At 43.1% G+C, this 24,886-nt stretch overlaps 1 protein-coding gene across 11 annotated transcripts in view; it reads right to left on the bottom strand.

Annotated features, from left to right (window-relative positions):
• Nucleotides 1-24,886, bottom strand: part of FHOD3 (formin homology 2 domain containing 3) — a 523,260-nt gene that overhangs the window by 70,682 nt on the left and 427,692 nt on the right. For 7 of the 11 annotated variants that reach the window (XM_073212918.1, XM_073212919.1, XM_073212922.1 and 4 more), the window contains 3 exons: nucleotides 22,620-22,834; nucleotides 4,758-5,033; nucleotides 4,071-4,136 (listed from right to left, as the gene is read on the bottom strand). In XM_073212918.1, coding sequence (XP_073069019.1) covers nucleotides 4,071-4,136; nucleotides 4,758-5,033; nucleotides 22,620-22,834 — 557 coding nt within the window. The remainder of the gene's footprint in view (nucleotides 1-4,070; nucleotides 4,137-4,757; nucleotides 5,034-22,619; nucleotides 22,835-24,886) is intronic. The other 4 variants (XM_073212920.1, XM_073212921.1, XM_073212926.1 and 1 more) reach the window with 2 other exon arrangements.

Raw genomic sequence — 24,886 nt, 5'->3', positions numbered from 1 at the left:
GAATTTTCAATTTGACTTATAATGGTTTTGAGTACATTGCCTAATGTAACTCTTTCAGCGATTGCTGTATTACAATATACACACTAACTCATCAGTCTACTGGTATTCTAAGTGTAGAAACCTTACTTCCATTTAGATCCCTTTACCCTCCCCATTTTTTAAATATAATTGTCTTCAGTATTTCCTGTACATACTTTGAACACTACATTAAATATGCTATAATGTTTGCCTCCACCACCAAATATAATTTAAGAAACTCTTTAGGAGGAAGACAATCTTCTCAATTTACCCTATTTTTACCCATTCTGTTGATCTTTTCCTTTTGAAGTTCCAATACCTCCTCTGTCATCATTTCCTTTCTGTTCAGAGAACTTCCTTTAACCATACTTTAAGGGTAGGTCTGCTGATGACAGATTCCTCTTAGTTCCTCTTTAACTGAGAATGTCTTTATTCTCCCTTCATTCTTAAAGGTTACTTTTGCCAGATGTAGAATTCATGGTTGACAGTCCCAGTCTTTCAGCACTTAAGTGCTGTGCCCCTTCCTGTTGGTCTTTATGTTACAGATGAGAAATTTGCTGTCATTTGAACTGGTACTTTGTTACAGGTAATGCATCTATTTCTAGTTTCAACCAAGACTTTTTTTATGTTGTCTTTAGTTTTCAGAAGTTTGATTATCATTTTTCTTGGTATGGGTTCCTTTTAACTTATCCTTATTATGATTTACTCAGCCTCTTAAATCTGTAGGTTTATGCCTTTTTCAAATATGGGGAATTTTGGCCATTATTTCTTCAAATATTTTTCTAGCACTGTCCTTTTTCTCTTCTCCTTCTTTAATGAAATGAATGTTTGTTCTGTTGATATAGTCCCACAGGTCCTGGAGGCTCTGTTCATTTTTTCAGTCTATTTTTTTTCTCTGTTTTCAGATTTGGTAATTTCTACAGATCTATTTTCAAGTGCAGTATTTATTTCCTTTGTTTTCTTCAATCTATTATAAAGCCCATCAAGTACTTTATTTCAGTTATTGCATTGTTTCAGTTCTATGATTTCCCTTTGGTTCTTTTTATATCTTCTATTTCTTTGCTAAGATTTTTTTTCTTCAAATATGTTCATATGCAGCAGGAACTCAACTTTGGGGGGCAATGGGAAGAACACTAACCAGGATTCTATTGCCACTGCTCGCCATCTCTCTGACCCCAGCAAGGCCAAGTGGGGAGCTGAGCTTCCATCCCCACCTGGCACAGATAAGGTAGAGTGATGTGGCTGGAGGCAGAACTAGTCTTCATTCTGTTCTCCCCAACCCAGAATCAGTGGGTATGTGGTGGAAGCTGAGCCTTCATCTTCACTTGGAAGCACTGAAGCGATGTGAGTCGGTGCTCCACTTTCACTGGGAAGTTGCCAGTGGGGCCAAGGGGGCATGGAACCTCCACCTTACCCGTCTGCAGCGAGGCAGTGTGAGTCAGCCCTCATACTGGGTGACAGCAGGTCCCACCAGGGAGCTTAACATCTATCCTCACCAAGATTTGTATGCTACACCTAAAAAGGGTAACTACCTGCTAAGAGAGAAGACTGAATATGATCCAAAGCCTATCAAATAATACCCCAAATATCCAGGACACATTTGAAAATTACTTGATCATACCAAGAACTCAAGTAATCACTACTCAAATGGGAAAAGAGATGCCAACACTGAGATGAGCCAGATGTTGGAATTATCTGCCAAGTACTTTAAAACACCATCATAATACATCAATGAGCAGTTACAAACACTCACACAGGAGTGTCCGGATACTTGAACTGTTTGTATAATTTTCTTGTCAGTTGCCCTAGGTGTTACATTATGCACACTGATGAGTTAGTGTGTATATACACACTGATAGCTCCTGTGTGAGTGTTTGTAACTGCTCACTGACACAGCAAGAAGGAGGGTAGGGACAACACAATGCTGGTTGGTTCTCTTCCCACTGCTTCCTGAAGTTGAGTTCCTGGTGGATGACGGTGAAGGCTCAGATCCCCACAGGACCCCATTGACACTACCTTGTTGGGGAATTGGGTCTCCACCTGCTTCTGGCCTGCAGGAGACAGAGTATTGTTTCCCTATTAGGCAATAGTACCCCAAGCAGAGGAATCAGAGCACTGCCTGCTTCTACCGAGTAGAGGCTTGAAGACTGAGTTCTGCTGAGGCCACAGACTTGTGAGGAAGAAAGGAGAACTGGAACACTGTTGCTCCTGCCCCCATAGGGTGGGCGCATATAGAAGATCACTCCCTCTTTGGTCCCACAGAAGCCATGGTTATGGGGAGGAGTAGGACAGTGGCAGTGTTTCAATTAGTGCTTGTCCAGAGTAGGGCATGTATTAAAAGACAAAAAGATTTTCTGTTCTGGTAGGCAATCCTTTGGTTAGGGGAATAGGCTTGATGTGGCATTTCTCTGCTATGTTGTTCAAGCCCAAAGGTTCTTAGGCAGCCTACCTTCTTCCTTCCACCTTTCAGAGTCCCCCTATGATTTACTGCTCTATTATACCCAGGGTGCTGATACCTTAGTTATAAGAGGAAAGCCTTGGGAGTAATGGAGTTTCTCCCTTAGCCAGATGGCTCTTCACTCATTTATTCACTAGTTTTGTGAGACCTTACTATGTTCTGGGCACCCATCTATGAAGCACAGACTCACAGTGAACAAGACAGACACCCCTATCCTCACAAAGCTTACATTCTAGTGGAGCCAAAGGACAGTATTACAGGTAATTACAACAAAGTATGATTAATGCTATGGTAAATCCTCTCACACTAATGCTATGAAGTGGGACACATGAAACAAAAGTAAAACCGCACAACCAGAGTAAGCTGAGTCTCTTTCAAGTCCTAACAAATTCATTCTTGAGTCACAGGGACAATCATTAAAAATAAGACTGGGAATCATTTAGATTGCCTTGGTGATTTAACTGAGAACATTCTGTAAAACAAGAGCTGCCCTAACTTCACAGCTGCTGACAGTGCCTGTGAGCAGTAGGATTTTTCAGGAACTAATAAGCCACAACTAATAAACATGGTCACCTCTCTTAACACCAGCTGACTGAAGCAAAGAAAAAAAAATCACTGCAAAGCCTTCCAGAGTCCCTGCACTTGGACACCACCAGCTTTTGGTGGAAAGTCAATGGTTCTTCACTGGGAACAGAGTCCCCATTTTTGGAAAGTTGTCCTTATTTGGAAGAATATTGGGCAATCTGATCCAAGAAAGTTCTGTTCCCTGGCTTATTTTTACTAATCCAACTTGTTGATAGGTTTTAGGCCTGCTACACTTAGTTACAATTAGTTATTCTTAAATCTATTCCTAATAAACATAACATGATTTAAGGCCAAACTGATCAAGAAGACCTACCCGTTACCCCATCCTAGGGTCACAATTCCATTAAATGTGAAAACAACAAGTAGAATTTGGGAGACTAATTATAATCTGACTTTAAAATAACTTAGGTATCAATACATGTGATACCTCTTAGCACCTACATCTTCAACCAACCAGACACAAGATTTTCGGTGCAGTAATTCCTAAGATGTAAACTAATAAAGTCTTCCAGTCCTCCTGTCTCACTGCATCATAGTGACCAGCAATCTAGAGAATAAAAACTAATGACACATTATAACTGGTAAAAACTCAAGTATTAACTATTTTAGACAAAGCCATTGATTGACAGTCCTCATGGGAATACTCTGGCTTCATTCTTTCATTTTTCTTTCACACATCCATGCTTCAGAGGCAATGTATTCTTAATCTGTGAGCTAACAAGCCATGCGTGGGTTAAGCCACTGGCCCATGCCTTCCTGGAACCTTCATGCTGTCTCTGGGCCCAAAATGTAGAACCCCTGCGAGTGTCACTCTGTAGCTTACTGCAGGCTGGCTGTAAGGCTTACTCTCCTGGTGAGGAGAGTAGTTGAGAGAGGTGGCTCCCTGCCACTCTAACAGCACAGAAGTCATGGGTAGGAAAAAAGCAGCCCTGTGGCGTCACATATGAATCATAATTCAAATGGTTATCTGAATGGATTACAATTCCTGCAACCCTCTGTGGCAACCTACCTGAGTCCCTAGTGAGGACTAGTACTCCATTTTGTCCCTTGAGAAAGTCACCATTATACAGGCTACCTGAATATCAGATACAATACCACAAAGACATAATTTCATAAGGAAAAGCATGTACTTTGTACCATAGAAAAAAACAGTCCTGAGTATACTGTCAAAAATTACTTAAATTATGAATATTCCAGTAGAGCAACTGAGCTCCTCACACTGTCCAGAGTGCTCATATGATTCATTTGAACAATTTCTTTGGTCTGAAATGTGCAGTCAAGTGGTTTAACACACTTCATTTAAAAACCTCTTTCAAGGGAATAGATAACATGATGTGTCTCTAAATTTAAATCAGAAAAATAGCTTCACTTACTATTAATAACTAGACAATTGTTGAACAAAATAAGGAATTTCTCCTTTGGGGCTTAGTCCTCACCAAAAGTCCTCGGTTGCCCTCCCGTGTGGGCTCTTTTCCCACCTGTAGAACTGGCGGTACAACAGCACAATGGGCCGAGGGGGGCTGCCTTCCTACCGGGCAGGGGCCGCTGGCCAGCCTCTGGCCTGGCTACATTCCTCACCTCGGACGCAGTGAACCGACCCAGTGAGGGGACCCGGCCAGGAGGTCACCTCGGAGGCCGGCCAACCAAGTGCCTGCCGCGGGGCTCCCTGGGCACGATGTGGAAAGGGGCGGATTACCGGCTCCCTGGTCCTGGGAGAGCTTGTCCTCCTTGTCCTCCCTCTCCAACGTGCTGCTGGAGGACGAGACGCTGGAGGCGGAGCAGTTGTCCCTCTCGTTCACCCCCTCGTTCTGCCTCTCCTTCTCGCTCAGGGCTGCCTGCTCCGCCGGCTCATGCTCCAGGGCTCCCACGCGGGCACGGGCTACTTCCCCGTGGGCCTCATGGGCGACTTGCCCTGCCTCGGCCTCTGCCTCTGGTTCTGCCTCCGCTTTGGGCTCAGGGCACCCGGTGCTCGCTGGTGGACAAGGAAGTTAAAAATCATAAAAGGAATTTCTTGGAAAGGTCCAATGGGAAGTGGGCCTGAGGTTGACTGCTCTGCACTGTCTGCGCAGGTAGAATTCTAAGGATGGCCCCCAGGACTCCCTTCCCCCCATTATTCAATCAAACACTAACTGAAGCGCCGCTGGAAAGGGCCTGTGCAACAGGCATTCAGGTCTCAAGTCACTCGACCTTAAGAGATGATTATCCACATGAGCTGATCCAACCCAGTGAGCTTTATAAAAGCAGAATGTTTTCAGATTAGCAGCAAAGAGAAATCATAAACGTGGAGGGGCCACATGACAAGGAATGTGGGTAGCCTCTAGAAACCTCTAGAGCAACCTCTGGCTGATATCCAGCAAGGAACAGGGACCTTTGCCCTGTGAGCACAAGAAATAACCCTGCCAACAACCTGAATGAAATTGGAGCTGGACTCTCCCCGGGCCTCCCAGGAAGAGCCCAGCCAGCCACAACCTTGACTGTGGCCTTGTGTTGCCCAGGGCTGAGAACCCAGTTAAGTTATGCTGGACTTCTCATCTGTGGAAACTCTGAGATAATACATGGGTGCTGTTTTGAAATACTGTGTTTGTGGAAATTCATATTTCTATTGCACAGAAATAGAAAACTAATACATGATCCCTTTGTCTTTTCAGGGAAAGAGAAAAAAAATCCACAGTGAATCAAGCCCAGTGTCTTTTCGCTGGTTAAACCAGTGAGGTCTGTCACCCTTTGCTTGAATTATGTTTGCTCATAATGCACAGTTAGTGCATACTTTTGAAAGCTATTTAGGAGACTCTCTCATGGGCACAAAACTGCCTGTAAACCTAACAAGACTGAAGATTTGATGCTCATGCTCCCACACATGGCATCTCCAGGGAGAAGGGAGATGGCACAGTATGACTTTGCATGTTTTTGCTGAGCAAAATTCTCAGCTGTGAGCTGTGGATGCATAGCCAACTGATGGAGAATACAAAAAATTCTGACCCAACTGGCACCTGTGAAAGGCAGGGGAGGCCGGGTCACTCTCGAGGGTGTGCTGTTCAGAGCTGGGCAAGGCTGCAGTGCTGGAATCCTCACAGTGAGCCCCAAGTATGCACTTCAGCCCTATGCATACACTACTCAAATCAGCACAGAAATTCAGGCAGGATCTGCATGTGGTAGGAACTGTAAGTGACCTGCCCAGACTCCGTAAAAAAAAAGCAGATTGGGGAACTCTTTCTCTGTGGAGGCATCCTGCCAGTTGAGGTAAGTGGGGATGGCTAGAATCGAGGTGAGCAGAACAGGCCCCTTAGTAGGCTGGAAGTGGTGGCATTACTATGGGAGAGGAAAGCTCAGGCCTCACTGGGCAGGAGGCCCAGCTTCCCTCAGCTTCCCAAGCAAGATATCGTTCTGCCAGGACTGGATCAAGACCCCTGACTCATCTGTTCTCAGGTCACCTTCCTCTGAGAATGAGTCAGGGAACTGGAGAGGCAGGCAGCAGGGAGGATGCAATGCCAGCCTCTCCTTATGCTGTTGGGTAACTTCCAACCATCACAGGAAAGAATTTCTCCTCCATGGGGATCCCCCCAGTACCCTTCAGGCAGGACTTGGTGTAGAAGGTGGAGGGCTTCTTCCCTCTGCATGCCTGTGGCTTGATGATACATCATGTATCTTTTGCTGGGGACTCTACCCTAGTACAGGAACCTGCTTCCCTGGGAGACTGAAGGAAGGAAGGCTGGGATAGAAAAGGCCTTGCCATCTACGAGCTGTCCCTTCTGAGTGTCCCCAAGAGGGAAGGTTACAGGAACTGGTGATATGAGGGCAAGTTTCCAGGTAGAGATACACTGGCTGGCAGCAGCAGGAGGAAGCCAAAGGGCATAGAACTGTGAGCCCATGTGCCTAAGAATGGGCGTGTCAGGTACTTTTCTTTAAGAGCAAAACCTGGGGTGGGTATAGCAAAAGAGTGAGCATGCCTTTGAGAAAAATTCCCTTTGGTGTTGAAGGAATTTTTATGGTAATTTCTTTTTCATTTGAAAATAGAGTATTTAGCAAAGAGATACAAAGCCCCATTCATTTCAGCAAAAGCATAGTTTTAGCAATAGCAGTGTCATCATTTGGTTGACAGAAAGCATATGTTCTTGCACACATTTACTTCAGAATAGCCACATCAAAACAAAAATGTGTTTCCAACAGTCTAGCATGTGGCAGGCATTTGAGCTTTAATTGGTGAGCATATGGCGGAAACTGGCAAGGGTGCCTCTGTGTGGCTTCATCACCGACAGGGAGTTGGGGGCAGCTGTTGCCGTAAGCATGTGTCTACTCACCATCCCCAGGAGGCCAGGTAGGCACAGTAGGGAGGATCCATGATTTGATGGTTGCTTGACTTCAGTCTATATGCACCCCATGGTCGGGCTTCCTTCTATATAAGCAGCGACTCTGGGCCCTGATAAGCCAGGCGGTGGCTGTGTGGACAGGTGTGTAATGCACATACAAGCTCCAGAAAGCCACATACTCTTGGGAATAAACTGGGCTATTTCATCCCCATATGTTAGGACTGAACTTTATGAAGTCAGAAATTTATGTCTGTGGGTGGTTTCTCTTTTTCATTAATGCTGGGCAGATCGTCATCTCCAAAACTACCTCCTGACCGAATACAGGCTCAGCATCCAGAAGGTCTGACTGCAAATCGATGGCATTTGAGGCTGTCCTGATATGAGCAAATTAAATAATATTCACACACATTCAAGTCAAGCATACAAAAAGCAAAGTTGACAGAGCAAACACATAGCTGCTCATTCCTGGCCTCCTCTGCACTGTTTGTACCAGGCAACGTGTGTGTCATCAGTGTAACACACATCCCTGCTTTCAGAGGGCTCTCCACCTGGCTAGGAAACCAGAACATAAAAGCCCACCAAAGGGGACCACGGTGGTATGTGGCCAGGCACCCAAGCAAGGGCACTGGATGACAAGTGACTGGGAGACCCTGGGAGGAGCACCCAAGATTCACAGCAGAGCCCTTCTTTGGCTGTATTAATCAAACATAGGGATGACAGGGGCAGAGAGTCCCCCAGAGCCAAGCTCTCTCCTCCTTCTTCTCCTGTCTGAGAGCCCCAGCAGAGTCCTGGGCCAGCACCTACTCACTAAGTTCTCCCTGATGCTCAGGAAACACCCCGAGACTGCATGATGAGTCCCACGACATTTCTGTTTCCCTTTCCCATTCTGTTTCATCAGGACCCCACTGGCCAACACACCCCTACACACACACACACACACACACACACACACACTCGTTTTGAGTCATTGGCCCAACCCAGGCTGACTGTACTCTAGGCAGACACAGGGAGAAGTATCATCCACCCTCGCTGAGTTCCCAGGAAACAGGAGGAACCATATACATCTGCAGGAAAAATCCTAAAGATAACTAAGGTATCTGTCGACACCAGGGGGTGAAAACTGCTCACAACTTCCCACAGTTGCTACTCGCAGTATTTCATGAGCCTTCTCTGGCCCAACAATGGTGCCAGCGATGAGAACACAGTGACACATGAGACCCAGCTTCTGTCATTACGAGGTTACAGAGGAGCAGAGCGATCCTGCACACCCTGCCCTGGCCGCTGCACAACCACCCATGGACACAGGGAAATCCTAGCCCCTCGGATTCCAGCAGACACAATTAAAAATATTTATAAATGTGATGTCTGTTCTGAGAGAAAAAGCACAATGCCCCAGGAGGAGACGGCAAGGGTCTTCAGCAAGGCCTCAGAAGGGACAAAGTCTCTGTGCCAAAATTTAAGGGTCTCCAGAGACGAAAAGGGGGGAAACCGGATATGAGAACATTTTGGGCAGAGAAAAGAGCATGTGCAGAGACCAGCAGCATAGGCCATGCTGGAGGACTGAAAGGGCAGGGGTTAGGGCCAGGGGCCTTGCAACGTGAGGAAAGGATGTGGGCCTTTATGCTAAGGGCACTGATGGCTGCTTCACAGAAGCCATGTCTCATTTAGTCTACGAGGACCTTCAACAGCTGCATCACAGGCAAACCATGCTTCCTGCCAGGACAGCTGAGGTATGCCTGCAGCTATGGGTAAAGCTCCCAGTTGCTCAAGTGGAGCAAACAGTCCAGGAAGCAAACCCTGTGGATAGAAAGGAAGAAGAGGTGAATGCCAGTCAGTGAGGCTCAATAGAAGCAGAAAAATGAACAAAAACTCCACTAGAAGAACACCTGGGGAAGTGGCTGAGACTCTGGACAGTGGAAAGGTTTTCATCCCAGAGGGCCCCTGAGAGAGAGAGAGCATGTTAGCATCTGGGGGCAGCCCGAGCTGCTGCAACGCTGCTGGCTCCCCTTGGGGCACTGTTACTGAGCACTTCACATTAACTGTCCTCCAAACCCTCATGCCCTCTCCATGGAGGGTTCTCTTACTGCCCTCCGAAACCAAGCTGAGAGGGAACAGCCAAGGCCCAAGCCCAGTTGGCAGGCAGGAAGTGGCAGGCTGCCCACTCCCATGCACATACCTGTAAGGGCTCTGCACCCTGCCTTTGAGACAGGCTCAGAAATAATAGTGATAAGTCAACCATGCATGTCAGGAGCTTCCAGGGTTCTCCACCCATGCCTGCTGACCACCTCCAACAGAAGAAGGACACAATGGTCTGCCTGTATCTCGGGCTGGGCAGAGGAGGACTTGGGCCAGGTACCCAGGCAGCCGTTCTCCTGGTGGGTGAGTATGGAAATGAAAGAAGGACATGGCAAGAAATGCCTGGCAACATAAAAGGTGTCCAAAGCTGGGATCTGTCTTCCTAGACCACATCCTGAGAGAGCCGACTGATGGGATCTTGGCACTGCCAGAACACACTTAGCAAAGGCCAGAAAAATGTATTTGGCTAGAACCTGCGCTGGCCTGATTCAGAGGGCTTCAAGTTAAATTTTAAGGTCAGAGTTATGGGGAGTATATGAGAGCAAAAAAATCAAAATTAAACTACATAAAGGATATGGTGATGGATGTAATGTGGAAGAAATAAGAAGGAAGAGTTCCACAGTATATTCAGGAGAAAGTAACAAGGAACCTTGTTGTCACCATCCTGTGGAAGGACTCATGACCCAGACATGGCCACTAAAGGGAATGAATTCTTTATCCAAAGGAAACAGACATTATAGGACAGAGAGCTGGGAAGCCAGGATAGGAACCCATCCCACAGGTAAAGAAGGAAAAGTTAAGTGGTTTTGTTGAGAGAGTATAAAAGGGGACCCAGTCAGAGGACAGGGAACCACCACCAGGAAGATTCCAGACTGGGAAGGTGAGAAAGAGCAGGCCTGGAGGACCTCAGCCAGCTCGCCTCCTGTTCCAGTTCGGCCCTGGCAAACACTGACTCACCCTAGCTCATTCTCTTCATCCTGCCAAAAGCCCACCACCCACTCCTCACCTGGCCTGAAAATCTCACTAGATATCAGGTCTTGCTTGCTGTGTTATCAAGCACTTTCTACATCCTAGGAACCTGATTCAAATCAGCCAATTTACTTCTCATACCAGCAATATGAAGAGTAGAGTGAGAAATGAGGAAATGAGAAATGAGGATGCATGTTCAGAGAGGATAAGGAATGTCCAGGGCTACCCAGCTGGGCCGGGGACTCTCAGACTGCTCCTTCAGACCCCTTCTCTGTTCTGCTCTGTGCCCTGGGAGGCTGGCCTCTACAGAGAGCTCCTCCTGAGTCTACACCCTCTCACTTTCAGATGGGTTGGCACCCTGCAAGGCAGCAGCAGAGGTGGGAGGAAGGAAAGGCTAGAATGGTTAGGCCCTGCTCTCTTCTTATGGGGCCACAGTTCTGCAGAGGTTGTCAGAACCCTGTTTCAGCTACAGCTCTTCCTAAGTGCCAGCCATTCATTAAGTTCTCCCAGGCCTGGAGGTGGGGGCAACACTGACAGTTTCCCTCTGCTGCTGGTGTCTGGGAGCTTCCCCACCCTCCGATGGTCCTGTGACCCTCTCCACATCCCTGCTAACAGTCCCTTCATTGGCCACCCTCCAGCACCCTCTGGCCATGCTCAGTGTTCTTCCAGCAGGAGCTCACTGACAGGCAAAGCAAATGCAAAAGAGCTGGGATTTGAACATCAATCAGCCTGACTGAAAAGCTTGGGCTGTTAATCAAGATGTGACACTGGGTGGTAGGTGATTCAAGCTCAAAGGAGAAGTATATAACCATTCCTGAAAAAGCCAACAGGCCAACGAAACATACAGTGACCATGAGCATTCCAGTTCTGCTTCCATCACTGCCCATGACAGCTGAGTCCAGAGTGTCCAATTGCAATCTCTTGTCATGCAATTTCTCTTTGAAGAGATAAATTGCGGGTAGAAAGAACTGAACTTAATAAGTTGTTGGGTGGTTTCAATTGATTTCAATCTGTGATGGTGCCTCGATGATTTTGCCAGGACTTGGATTTCTGGCACATCTTATGAAGCCAAGGGCTAGGCCAGCCAATTCTATAATAGTTGCTCCAAACTGGGTAAATTCAGTGGACCTTCTCAGTTCAGAGCTAGTTACTAACACCATCAACTTTAAACTTGTGGTTTAATCATACAAAGTGAAAAAGTTCCCAAGAAAAAAGTCTCATAACTTTGAAAATTTTTTAGATTTTGCCTTTGGTGTTGGGCCAGTTCTTGCAAAGCTGTTCTCTCAGATTTACTCTCAAGTAGGGTTTTTCGATCTCAGTAACATGGATATTTGGGGTTGGATAATTCTTTGTTGTGGGAAGTTGCCCCATGCACTGCAGAAAGTTTAGCAGCATTCCTGGCTTCTACCCACTATAGGCCAATAGTATCTTCTCCCCAGTTGTAACAATTATAAATATTTCCAGACATGCCCAAACATCCCCTGAAAGTGGGTGGTGGAGAACTGCTCTGGGTTGAGAATCACTGCTCTAAACACACTCTAAGGGAATCATTAGGATGCGCACAAACTCAGACTCTTCAAGCTTTACAGAAGAAACACTTTATCACCTGCAAAATACTGAATCATCTGTCTAAGGAATTTGTGTGCCTTCAAAATTAAGCCCAGCTTTGTTATCAAAATTCAGATCTAGATTTTCTAAATAGGTTGGGGCTTAAGCCACTTCTTGAGATAGAAACTATACATGGTGAAAATTACCTTCAGAAGTCCTTTGGAAGATGCCACTTTATAGGTTCCATACCTACCCTCATAGTTTCAACAATCAAGGTTTCTTTTCAGCTTCAGTGGAATTGTGTAAGAAGTGCTGGGCTTGTAGTCATGGACCATATTTCCTAAATACAAATCCTGAAACTCTAAAATCACATTTGGTGCAGCAAGTTGTTCACACTACAACAGGCACAAAAGAGTCTGGTATAGCTCATGAGAAAAGTAGATCCATGGCCCTCGTGTCATGCTCACCTGGGGACAAAGAACTGAATTGGATACTGAGCAGGATTATAGACACTGTTTACATTTTACTTTCCACTATCTCCTTCACCACTCAGATTATGCTTCTGATGGAGCATATATGTTGGTCAAAACACATGTACAACTCCACTGCAGTACCATATAGATAACAAAAAGCAGCAGCCAGTTTCAGGTCCAATTATTCCAATATTAATATATAGATTCTATCTCACACTATAAACAGAAAATGAAAAGCAATTTGATTATTTGATTATTGTGTCATTTATTGCTCTTTTTTGAACTTGAACCATATGAACCCAAACATCAACCCCTGGGTATGAAGACTTATGTTGAGCTTGTTTAAATTACTCTTCTAAAGTCAAATAGACAAGACAAGACTAGTCTTGATTTAAACACTGCCAAACAGGACCAACTCCAATATTTGTTTGTTTGTGCCCAGTGTGGCTAGTAGAACTCCTGGGTTGACTATATGCCCATTTTCTTACAAAAGCAAATAGGAAGGTAAGCCTTTGCCTGAGGATGAAGATACTAATTCCAAACTGGCGACCCATTTCAATAACACCTTTAGCTCTTTTCAAGTCCCAGACAGATACACCAATGACACCAGAACAAAAAGTACTATTTTGGAAGGGATACACTAGCATTAAAACGGACAGTCCTGAATAATAACAGCTAGCAAATAGACTGAACTTGAGTTTTTTGGCTAATTCATTTTTTTAGGCTTAGCAGGATTAGTACATCTAATTAGTACTCTTAATTAGATGTTCTAATGTGATTAACAGGAACACTCATCCATTCCATAAATATTTACAAGACCTCTCATGTGCTAGACACTGTGCTAGGCACAAGGAAGTCAGATGTGAAGAAACATCTTCCTAAAATATTTTTCAGGCTAAAGAGGTTTCTTAAGTCATAGCTAAGAGACATTATAAGATTAAAACAACTAATACCTAAAGAAAATATTAGCTCTTCTTGCCAGTAGAGTCTGACCAAGCCTAAACAAAACCAGCAGGCCTATAACTGTAGTACAACTAGAAATCCTACTTTTATACTCTCATCCCAAAAGAGTTGACCCTTCTTCATTTATACCTATTCACTATCATTAATGGATGTGGCTTTCCATTTTGTAGCTCAGTTTATCTGCACTTGTTAACAAATTCATTCAAAAGACATGGAGAAAAAAATGATACAATGACATTGTGTTATTTTGTAAAATAAGGGATATTTCAAAGGGCAGTCAAAGAAGTATTCTATCAATTTGTCAAGAATCATCCTCTGAATTTTCTCTCTCTTTTAGAGTTAGATCCTCAGAAAGAAATGGCCCACATATATTATGTTACCTCTTTGCAAAAGTCCCATCTTTCTATTAGGCCACTCTCATTTCTTTCAGTCTTTACAGAGTGGATATAGTCAAAGATGTATCCTAGCTCATGCAATACATTTCTGGATATAGGAGAAACAGCCGTCTCTGTAGGTTAATGTGTCTGCTTTCTTTTTTCATGTTATTTGTTCATTCATTAGCTCATAAAACATTTACTGAATGCTTATTCTGCTCCTAGCATTGGTCAATAACAAAGATGAGTGCAGGCAGGGCACAAAGATGAGGAAGGGGGACCAATTATTTCATATACCCTGAGATAAGACCTGCATCTTGAACAATACAACCCCAAACATACACACAAGATGTAAGGGAAATGTAAAGGGGGAATCAAAGGAGGCTTCAGAAAAAATGTTTCAATTAGGAGGCACCAACAGAAGAGAGCGCTCAAGCACAGAGGCACCCCAGAGAGGATACGGCACCTTTTGGGCACTAATAGCAGTTTGGTACTGATGGAATATAACATGAGGGGGTGGTTGCGTTGGTTAAGAGGCTGAATAGGTTGAAGGGACTGGAAAACCAAAATCTTGGATGCTTAACTTTATGTTGTAGATAATGGGGAGCCACTAGAGGATTTTATAAACAAGGTATATAGATATGTTCTTTTTGGTTAGGATGCTAAGGACCTGGATGATGTAAGATCAATTAGAGGCTATTAAAATGGTCCAGATCAGAGACAGTTAAGAACAGACTAAGGCATGGGCAATGGGAGACAGGAAAGAGGCTGCTTTTTATGAACATTTGATTGAGTGGATGTAGGGGTGAACACTGAGGGAGGAGTAAAATATACGAATGCTTCTGGCTAAATAACTAGGCCAACAGATATGGTCTTAGCCAGGTGAAGACTAGAAGATATGAACAGGTTTGGATGTAAGTGTTTTATGGATAAGAGATGGGTAATACCTCCTATCTGAATGCCCCCAGCACCTGTTAAGTCTGTAGTGTCTGAGCAGCGTTCATGTGTCCTGAGCTCAAGAAGGTCATGGCTGGAAAAGCAGACCTCGCAGTTTTCAGCACATGAGAGGTAGTTAAAAAATCACAGTTGGTGATGCAATGGTGCAATCTGAGGGTGTCTCAGGAAAAGAGTGGATTTGCTAGGGGAGAAATCTTGGAAAAACCCAACAATTAGGGGGCAGGAGAAGAAGAATCAGTAAGAAGACTAAAACAAAATGACAAGAAAGTTTGAGACCAATGATGTGAAATAGTAACAAGGAATGTAGAAGACATGAAAGCCAAATAACACATTGATTCTAGAGATTATCTAGAAGGTACACAGGGATCCAGAGCTGCTAATCTAGAAAGTCAACAAAAAGCTATTGGAACTTCCCAGTGTATCTGTGGAGGTAGCTTTCTCAGAGGAAATTTCAGCTTCAGAAGTCTAAAGATTCATGCCATGTTCAGGGTAGATAAGATGCATTCCAGGGTCACTGAACTCAGGAGTTCTCTTGAAAAAGCATACTTTAGGAAGCAGAAAACCGATGTATGATTATCTTGCCACAGTGCTGGCAAGCACTGTTTCATTTTGTATAAATGTCTTAAGAAGTAGGTGTAGGTAAGGCAGGGGCTGTGAGCAGGGATGCTGAAAAGAAAGAGAAGTGGAGATGGCTGAGTGGTGATCAAGGTCTTGACCACAGACCTTGGATGGTAGAAGGAAGCAGAGAGTTATTCTTCATTGTTATTTTCCAGGTCTCAGTAACTGACTCTGGAAATTCAAAGGACCACACTGACTGAAGAATGCTCATCGTTTCTTTCTGTGAAGGTCTCCTTTCTGTACTTGGAAGCATTTATCCAAGGCTCTCACTTGGAATGAAATGCACTGATGTCTTTCCAGATTTCCTGTTAGCACCTTCAGAAGCTTATTCACCCCAAGGCCTGCTCCAGACTGGGTCTTACAACTCCTGATGCTTTCTTTTTGTCAAATAAAAACAAACAAGCTAACTGCTGTTCAAAATTTGAATTTTTTGTTTACATTAAACAGATTTTAGTATGCAAATTTGATTGTGAAGGTTGCTTAAAAAACATTATAACCCAATGCATGGAAACAAATCTCCATGAGTCTCTCATGTTTCTTGCAAGCAGAGGTACCATAGACTTTGTTTTAGACTATCTTTCAAAGGATGTGTGCATTGCAAATGTCTTGGAAGACCTTCTGGAGCAAAGGGCTCGTTGGCTTATAGCCCACTGTGAGAAAGATAGTATCTCCCTCTGAGACAAAGAGAAGACATACTCCTGCCCACTATAAAAGACATAGGGTCCCTAAGCTCAGGGTTCTTTCAGTGTGTGTGTATAGGTGTCATTAGGGCCTGATAATGTCACCTTGTGGGAAGTGGGGCTTGATGAAATGGCACAAATGCTGATTCTCTGGCTACTACTATTGCTATGAGTAATAAAGTCCTTTGTCTCTGACCCAGGAGTTTCACGTCTTCTGCCAACATCCATAACATTGTGGCAGGCTAACTTGTTAGCTTACAAGTAGGGGAAAATCTCAGACTGCTCATTGGTTTTGATATCTAATTGCTATCTATGAAATTATCATTTGATCACATAATACCTTTTTTAAAAAATTTTTTTATAATTTTTATTTTGGTATCATTAATCTACAATTACATGAGGAACATTATGTTTACTAGACTCCCCCATCACCAAGTCCCCCCAATATACCCCATTACAGTCACTGTCCATCAGGGCATAATACCATTTTTTTAAAACTGTCCAAATGCCATTCTGTATCTTGTCTTTACTTAAGTATACATAAGTAAGATTCATATTTTGTCTACTTCAAAAGGACTCAAAACTATTTAATGTTTTAAAATACAGTACAAGAAAACATAGTATAGGTAACTGCTACTCCCCTTAGGAGGATAAAAGGAAAGTTTTGCCTTTTTCCATTTTTAGAGGCAGAGAAATGGCAAGGCAGAAAAATTCAATAATTAGCAAAGGCTCTCAAAAAAGTTCCACAGCAGGTGTAGCAGGCAGGGCCTTGGCCTTGGGTAGAGTTTCTGAGAGATTTTGTCTCATGGACCAAATGGCATCAAGCAGAGCAATCAGGTAAGGAATGGGGAGGTGCGGTAGCCCTGAGTCACAGAACCACAAAGAATCTCGTTTTCTGCCAGTGCATGAAATACTGGACTAGAAATGTCCAAAAGCTTTATGCAAGGGAACCAGCATGCATTGGGCCAATGACTGATGATATTCCATTGCTCCTGTGCTAGTTGGAAATAGGATACCAGATGTTTCTGATTTTTGCTATATGGATCAGATAACCCAGGAGAATATCTACACCTGAAGGAGACTCAAAACATGTTACACAATGAAAGTGACAAAGATGCTCAGTCAGTGACTGGTAACAATGACAACAGCTATGATGATGAATGATACCTACATGAAAAATCTTTATTCATTTAAACAAACTGAGCATTTCACAATATAACTATGTATATATTTTATTTCCAGGTGTGAAGGTGTGAGGATCAGGAAGCTAGAGAATTGACATATTTACCAGTACTTTAAACGCTTGGATCTGTGAAAGAAAATATGAACACACCATGTCAAAAATTTCTTAGACTCCAGGTAAATGCTGGTGGGGAGACCATGCCCATAGAGGCCATTTTTTTATACCTCCAGGTAGAAGGTAGAAGCAATGAGATATTTTGAAATATCTTTGAGTTCAATTTCAGGTAGAATAAAAGATCACTATTGAACTTACTTTTACCTGACATTAAATTAATATACTGTGGTAAGATTTTCAAACAGAGCTCTAAAGTATTATTACTGGGTGCAATATAGAGAGTACTGGGTTAAAGTTAAGAAAAATAACGTAGCCATGTGTGTGCTTTCACGGCTATGTAAGTGGGTGAAAACCACTTGTAAACTCTTGATAGCAGCTTCCTTCTTCCTTCCTTTCTCTCCATTCAGCTTCAGGAGGGTTTCAATCAGGCAAGCCAGGGGGCAACGAAGGAACACAGTTCTAGCCTCCAAGGAAGGCGGCTTAACCCTGGGACTCCCTGCGGGGACTACTATCAACACTTGGTGTTTAGGTAAGTGGTCTTCTCCACTTTGTTTCCATGAAATAGGCTACCTGGATCTGACACTCACTAGGACAGCAGCTTCCCTTGTTACAATGACTTCATTGATGGGTACCTAGATTGTATTATTTTTAATCCTCAGAGTAATTTCTTCAAGAGTCATATGGAAGAATTCTATCCCAATAAGAGTGCTGTAACTTTTTCTATGGTTAGTGAGAAAAACTCACTTCCAGAGTCATCTGTGACTATCTTAAAATAATAGGAAATAAACTTCTTAGATACTCTGATGTATACCAGGGCTCAGTGAAAATAAGGAAGGGATAATTAAAGCAATAGGTGAAAAAGAGGCCCTTCCATGTTTACCTAAATTTGGGCCTGATTGTCTCTATTAATTACAGCAGAGTGTATATGAGAACACATGTGTATGTTTTTTCTCACATAGGTTTGGTAGATTCACACAGAGGAAAAATATTCAGACCAACACCACTAACTCTAGGCAGTATTGGGACAAACATCTGCTATGAGACACAGAGGGCCAGATGGAAAATAATTCAAGCACACATTGCCTTGATGGTGGGGGTAGTGACGTGATTTATACAAAAGTCATAGCAGATTTAGCTGGGAAGGTTTTTGGCTGCAATATCTCACTAGATGGCACATAATCATATTGGTATTTTATCATTAGCCCTTTCCTCTTTTAAAATATATTTTGTAAGAGAAAAGGTAAAGAAGTTTTTTTATGTTTCCATATCTTCTGCTACTAAAAGTCTTCTAGAATCTAAGTAAGGAGTTTTAATAAAAGAACCCATAAGTGACCTTAAATCATGAGAAACATATAATTCAGTAACACATATTTGTTTTTCCTTTCTTAGGTAAATATGTTTCTTAAAGGTATGCCACAGTTTTTATACTGGGAGTTTTATTAGGCAGAAGGTAAGCAAATGGATAGTGTGGCATTAATGTGAACACTACTACAAATACCATGGTATCATGATGCCCTGAAAAATGACCAGGGAGTCAAAACACTGGTTCTACTCTCAGCATGGTACCATCAAGATCTTCCCACCTATTTGGGCCTTGGTAAAATATGAATAATATAGAGAAATGACAGCCTCTTCAACAGCTGGTGTTAGCAAAACTGGACAGCTACATGTAAGAGAATGAAACTGGATTACCATCTAACTCCACACACAAAAGTAAACTCGAAATGGATCAAAGATCTGAATGTAAGTCATGAAACCATAAAACTCCTAGAAGAAAACACAGGCAAAACTCTCTTGAATATAAACATGAGCAACTTCTTTATGAAATCTCCACAGGCAAGGGAAACAAAAGCAAAAATGAACAAGTGGGACTCTATCAAACTAAAAAGCTTCTGTACAGCAAAGGACACTGTCAGTGGAACAAAAAGGCATCCTACAGTATGGGAGAATATATTCATAAATGACACATCCAATAAGGGGTTGCTATCCAAAATATACAAAGAGCTCATGCACCTCAACAAACAAAAAGCAAACAACCCTAATTAAAAAATGGGCCGAGGATCTGAACAGACACTTCTCCAAAAAAGAAATTCAGATAGCCAATAGGCACATGAAAAGATGCTCCACATCGCTAATCATCAGAGAAATGCAAATTAAAACAACAATGAGACATCACCTCACACCAGTTAGGATGGCCAAAATCCAAAAGATAAGCAACAACAAATTTTGGTGAGGATGCAGAGAAAGGGGAACCCTCCTACACTGCTGGTGGGAATGTAAATTAGTTCAACCATTGTGGAAAGCAGTATGGAGGTTTCTCAAAAAACTAAAAATAGAAATACCATTTGACCCAGGAATTCTACTCCTAGGAATTTACCCCAAGAATGCAGCAGCCCAGTTTGAAAAAGACATATGCACCCCTATGTTTATTGCAGCACTATTTACAATAGCCAAGAAATGGAGACAACCTAACTATCCATCAGCAGATGAATGAATAAAGAAGATGTGGTACATATACACAATGGAATATTATTCAGCCCTAAGGAGAAAACAAATCCTACCATTTGCAACAACATGGATGGAGCAAGAGGGTATTATGCTCAGTGAAATAAGCCAGGCAGTGAAAGACAAGTACCAAATGATCTCACTCACCTGTGGAATATAAGAACGAAGAAAAACTGAAGGAACAAAACAGCAGCAGAATCACAGAACCCAAGAAGGGACTAACAGTTACCAAAGGGAAAGGGACCGGGGAGGATGGGTGGGAAGGGAGGGATAAGAGGAAAAAGAAGCATTACAATTAGCACACAGAGTGTAGTGGGGACGGGCACGGGGAAGGCAGTATAGCACAGAGAGACAAGTAGTGACTCTATAACATCTTACTACACTGATGGACAGTGACTGCAATGGGGTATGGGGTGGGGACTTGATAATGGGGGGAATCTTGTAACCACAATGTTGCTCATGTAATTGTATATTAATGATACCAAAATAAAAAATATGGATAACAACATCTGTCCTACTTACTCACATGCAAGACAAGGCATTAAGTAGTAGCATTTGGGAGGAAGGGGCAGAGCACTACAGAAATTTAAAGTACATTCTTATCCTATGATTCTACAAGGAAAAAAAGCTAGTCAACCACTGACACGTTTGGACCACATAATGCCAGGTGTTTGGTGCAGGATAAACATCTGGATATGTGATTATATTTTTTATTCTTCCTCCAGATGTTGGGATATTGTAAATGTTAGGGATAAGCAAAACATTACTTTGAGCATGTGAAAATGGGACCTGGTGAAAAGAATAAATTATTAATTGGATGCTAGCAGAATGTTTCAAAGAATGATAACAAAGTAGGATGAGAAAAACATTAGTATCATACAACTCTGTATTTCTGTCATGAGGGCAAAGGTCTCCAAATCAGAAGGAAGCCTCAGCTCTTCTCTCTGAGACCATGATTTTATAGCATTTCTTCTAATACACCTATAATTTCCAATTGCATAATTCAATTTTGTATTAGGACAAGGATGTTAGAATACTTTGCTGGTTTCAAATGATTTAGATGATAATTACTTAACATATGATGAATAATTACTTAACATAGGTTCCAAAAGAGCCACTGCTTTTTAAAAAATTTTTTAAGGAATAAGGAACATCACACAATACTAATGTATTAATTTGTAGTTATATCTGAATTCAAGTCTAACATTCCTCTTTCAGATGCAGAAGTCATTTACAGTGTGCTTTTAGTCAAACACTCTCAGTCTCTATTCACCGCTTCTCTGTAGGCAAAAATGACATTTGCTTTTTATTTTCCTGAAAGAATACTGAAATAACTTTATTTCCCTCAAATGCATATTATGTATATACAAAAAGCGTATTTCCTGTGTTCTTACTGAAGTTTAAAATATTCTGTCATTTTAATTGGATGGAATGGCCTCAAGTTTGACTGTAGCTGGACAAAAATACTTGAAAAACCATCTTTTTGCCAGAAATATCAAGTAGATTAAAAATCTTGAGGACAAACAATATTTATACAGACAATTCCCTCTCAATTCCTTAGAACTGTTCTGTATTTCACAGGTTAGACAACCATTCTGTAAACTGTTGGAGGCACAACCCTTAGAGTTAAAAGTCCCAAGATTAAGTGCTAAACTACAACTTTGCAGGGGAATATTTTTCATCTTGTCTCTGGAAATTCCACAATTTAGATAAAGCAGTGATATCAGGCAGGGTTTGGAAAGCACAGAGCTGTCATAGAACAGTCTGTTTTCCTGATACTGAGTCTCAATATTTTAAGACCAGCATTACTCATCTATGACTGAGCCATCTGCTTGGGACAATCTTCCACGGTTCAGGGACCAGGAGTAACTGGAAGTGATGGAAAGCTGTGGGGGAGCCAGTTTGCTCATGCAGAATGAGCCCTGAGGCTCGGAGAGCCAGTGAAGTATCGGACAGGCAAGAGTGTTCCGTTACATTCAGTTCTGCTGAGGTCCTGGAGTCCTGCCTTGCTTAAATTAAACTTTATGCCATATTTAGTCAACCCTCTTAGAGTTAAAAGTTTGGTGTCTCTGTTATCTTCAGTTAGCTAAGTTTACATCAAGGGTGGGAGCCATAACACTAGATTAAACCAAACATTGCCAGCTGTATGTCCATCAACACAAGTTGCATAGGTGCCTGTGCCCAAGAAAATGGGCTTACAATTCACAGACTAATCAGGAAAACATCTGATGCTCCAAGGCTGCAGTGTAAAATATCATTTTTTCTTCTCCAAATAAAGCTAAGATGACAGGGCATTTCTCCAGGGAGAGCCTGTCTGTCTGCACACAAGCATCTACATCCCAACCACGTGCCAGTCATTGTTACTATTTTCAAGTTTTTTCTCTTCAATGTTTAACTTCTATTTTCACCAGGTCAACATTTTTCCTAGCTTGCTTTGATTAATTTTATTCTCCATCAGTTTAACTTAAGCCACACAGACAATTCCTAGGGAAAGAACATATAAAGTGGTCATTTTATTGGGCATATCTAGTAAGTAAATAATACCCAAATTACAGAGTACTAAGTTAATACCCTGTAGTCTAGGATTAAATGTCAGAGTCAGTCTTATTTTCAATGCACTCCCTTTTCAATGATCATACACTGACGATCTTTATAAACGATCTGACTTCAATATAAGTGGCTCCGCAGACATCTGGTTTATGAGCGGCAGCCCAGGTTGCCGTCAGTGCCTTGACTCACCCTTAGTTGCCTCTCAGCATTAGTTTGCACAATCTGCTCTCCCGACACTCACCTTGGGGATGCTGAGGTGTTCCTGGAGAAGAGGAGGATCCCGTGAGAGCCTCCTGTGCATCTAGAGATGAAGGGTTCCAGCTCTGAGGGGTGGGGGAGGCAGGGACGGCCGGTGAGCTCAGGTCCAAGGAGAGGTCACCTCTGCCCCGGCTCGTACTCCGGCTTCTCAGTTCCTTCTCACGCGCCTCAGCTGCCACCTGCTCCAAGTATTTGTATCTGAAAGTTAAATTCCAAAGGGTTTCCGTAAAAAGAAAGAGGAGCCCGTGGCTGATGCTTGTTTATGGATGAAACACCTGCAGAGTGGTCTCCTGATGCCCGGAGTGCGGCACAGGGCTGGCTGAAGGGCCAGTCTGCCAAAAACACCCAGCAAAGCCAAGATGCTAATGATTAAAAATCCTGCATCATTCATAACCAAACAAATTGGGGGAAATGGCAACATCACACAGTCTCCAGGCACTGGATCACTGCTGCAGAATCCTATTTTGCCCTTTTAGGAAACATTTGTACAAAAAAGCAAAACAGCAATAAAGACCATCACAAAGCTCCAGCAGTGACAGCCGAAAACCACACGCCCTCAGAGCTCACAGCTGTGAAATGTGAGGGTGCCTGGGTGTGGCAGAGAGAAACAGTGCCCCTCCAATTACCAAAAGGGATTGTTGGATGAAGTCCCCTCTGAATTTCTGAACCTGCTTCAAGGCTAACAGCAGTGCGGCTGGAATTCACTTTGTTCTCTCAGTGTTGACCATGGAAACTTTTTTATACTCTGAAATATTTCTGAGTAGGACTCAGACATCCAATAGCTAGGACCTGACGTCACATATAGTTTATTCATCAAAGTCAGTTTAAAAGAACAAAGATACATCTGTTTTGCATTTCAGGCAGGCAGAACCCACTAACTGTTTATTAAGACCAGCTACCAATCATATTCCTCATAGTGTGCTTTATAGATCAGACCAAAATAACTTTGAAATATGTGCCCCTTCCAGATGTCTGCTAATTTTACCCACCATTATTTGTTCAGAAATAAATTTATGAATTCAGTGGTAGCAGGGTTCTGACTATCTCACCCACCCACTAAACTTTGAAACAGCTTGTTCAAGACCCTCACCCATACCATCCAGATTCACCACTTCGGTACCTACCAGCAGGCAAGGCCCAGCTTGGCCCACAACAGCCCCCACCCAGACACTGCATGTGTTACTCCTAATTCACCTGATAAGGCAGAGCACATACATAAAACCTTTAACAAGAATGCACTTAAAAAGCATGCATTTCTTCATGCAGCCTATAGGTGGGTGTGGCTCCCCCATGTCTGTGACTGTCACCCTTTCTCCCTGCAGGTCCAAAGGCGGTCTGCCCTTCAGGCCAGTTTTACATGCACATCTCCCTCTTGTGAGGCCTGCCTTGACCACCACAGCTGGAAGTGATCTTGGCCTTGCCTCTGAACTCATGTTGGATATGTCATCCACTCAACTCAGATGGCATTTTACATTTACTGCCTGGCATATTTAGTCATCTTTTCATATGTGTATGTCTGTTTTCAACAAGCAGATAATAGGATTTTTGAGAACAGGGAGATTACTATCCTTTGTTCTTTCCCTCAGCACCTTGCATTTGTTGGCTGATGGGAAGCAGGCAAAGGGCGCACCTGAGAAACGTGAGAGGCAGCAGAGCTCTACCTGCAGCACAGAAGGCCAAGGGAGCAAACGCACCCTCTTCCACTTCCTTGGGGACTGAAGAGCAAATCTCTGGTAAAAGTCGTGTGATGGGTCTGCATATACAAACATCAGGGGCATGGCCTGGAAAACAGCTGCCTTAGAGTCACAGGGCAAGTGAGCTAAGTTCAGACAGCAAGCCTTAGAGACTCTGGATGGGAGTACACACACATCAGAATTTATTGAGCTATACACTAAAATTTGTGCATTTTTACTGTCTGTATGTCTATACAAAAATAAAAGACAAAAAAACCCCAAACAAATAATAGGACTTGCACAAATAAGGGGAGATCAGAATCCCGAGGCAGGAAAGCAGTGCTCTTACAAAATCAGAAGAGTCCCAGGAGGTGGCAATGAAGTCTCCCACAAAAGGCTTCAGGCCATGAGGACAACCATCTATGGCATTCATTTCCTGGTCTCTTGGTACTCCTCCCTGTAGGCAGCCTGGCTGGCAGGTGCGTGCTGGCAGCCAAAGGGTTCACCCCATTTCCTGGGGGATGCCGGAAGTTGTTCATCTAGAGACTGGGTGGATATGACTCAAAGCCTTCTCCTG

The sequence above is a fragment of the Manis javanica genome, chromosome 9, assembly GCF_040802235.1.
Source record: "Manis javanica isolate MJ-LG chromosome 9, MJ_LKY, whole genome shotgun sequence".
NCBI lineage: Eukaryota > Metazoa > Chordata > Mammalia > Pholidota > Manidae > Manis > Manis javanica.
This window is presented reverse-complemented; position numbering and strand designations above follow the sequence as displayed.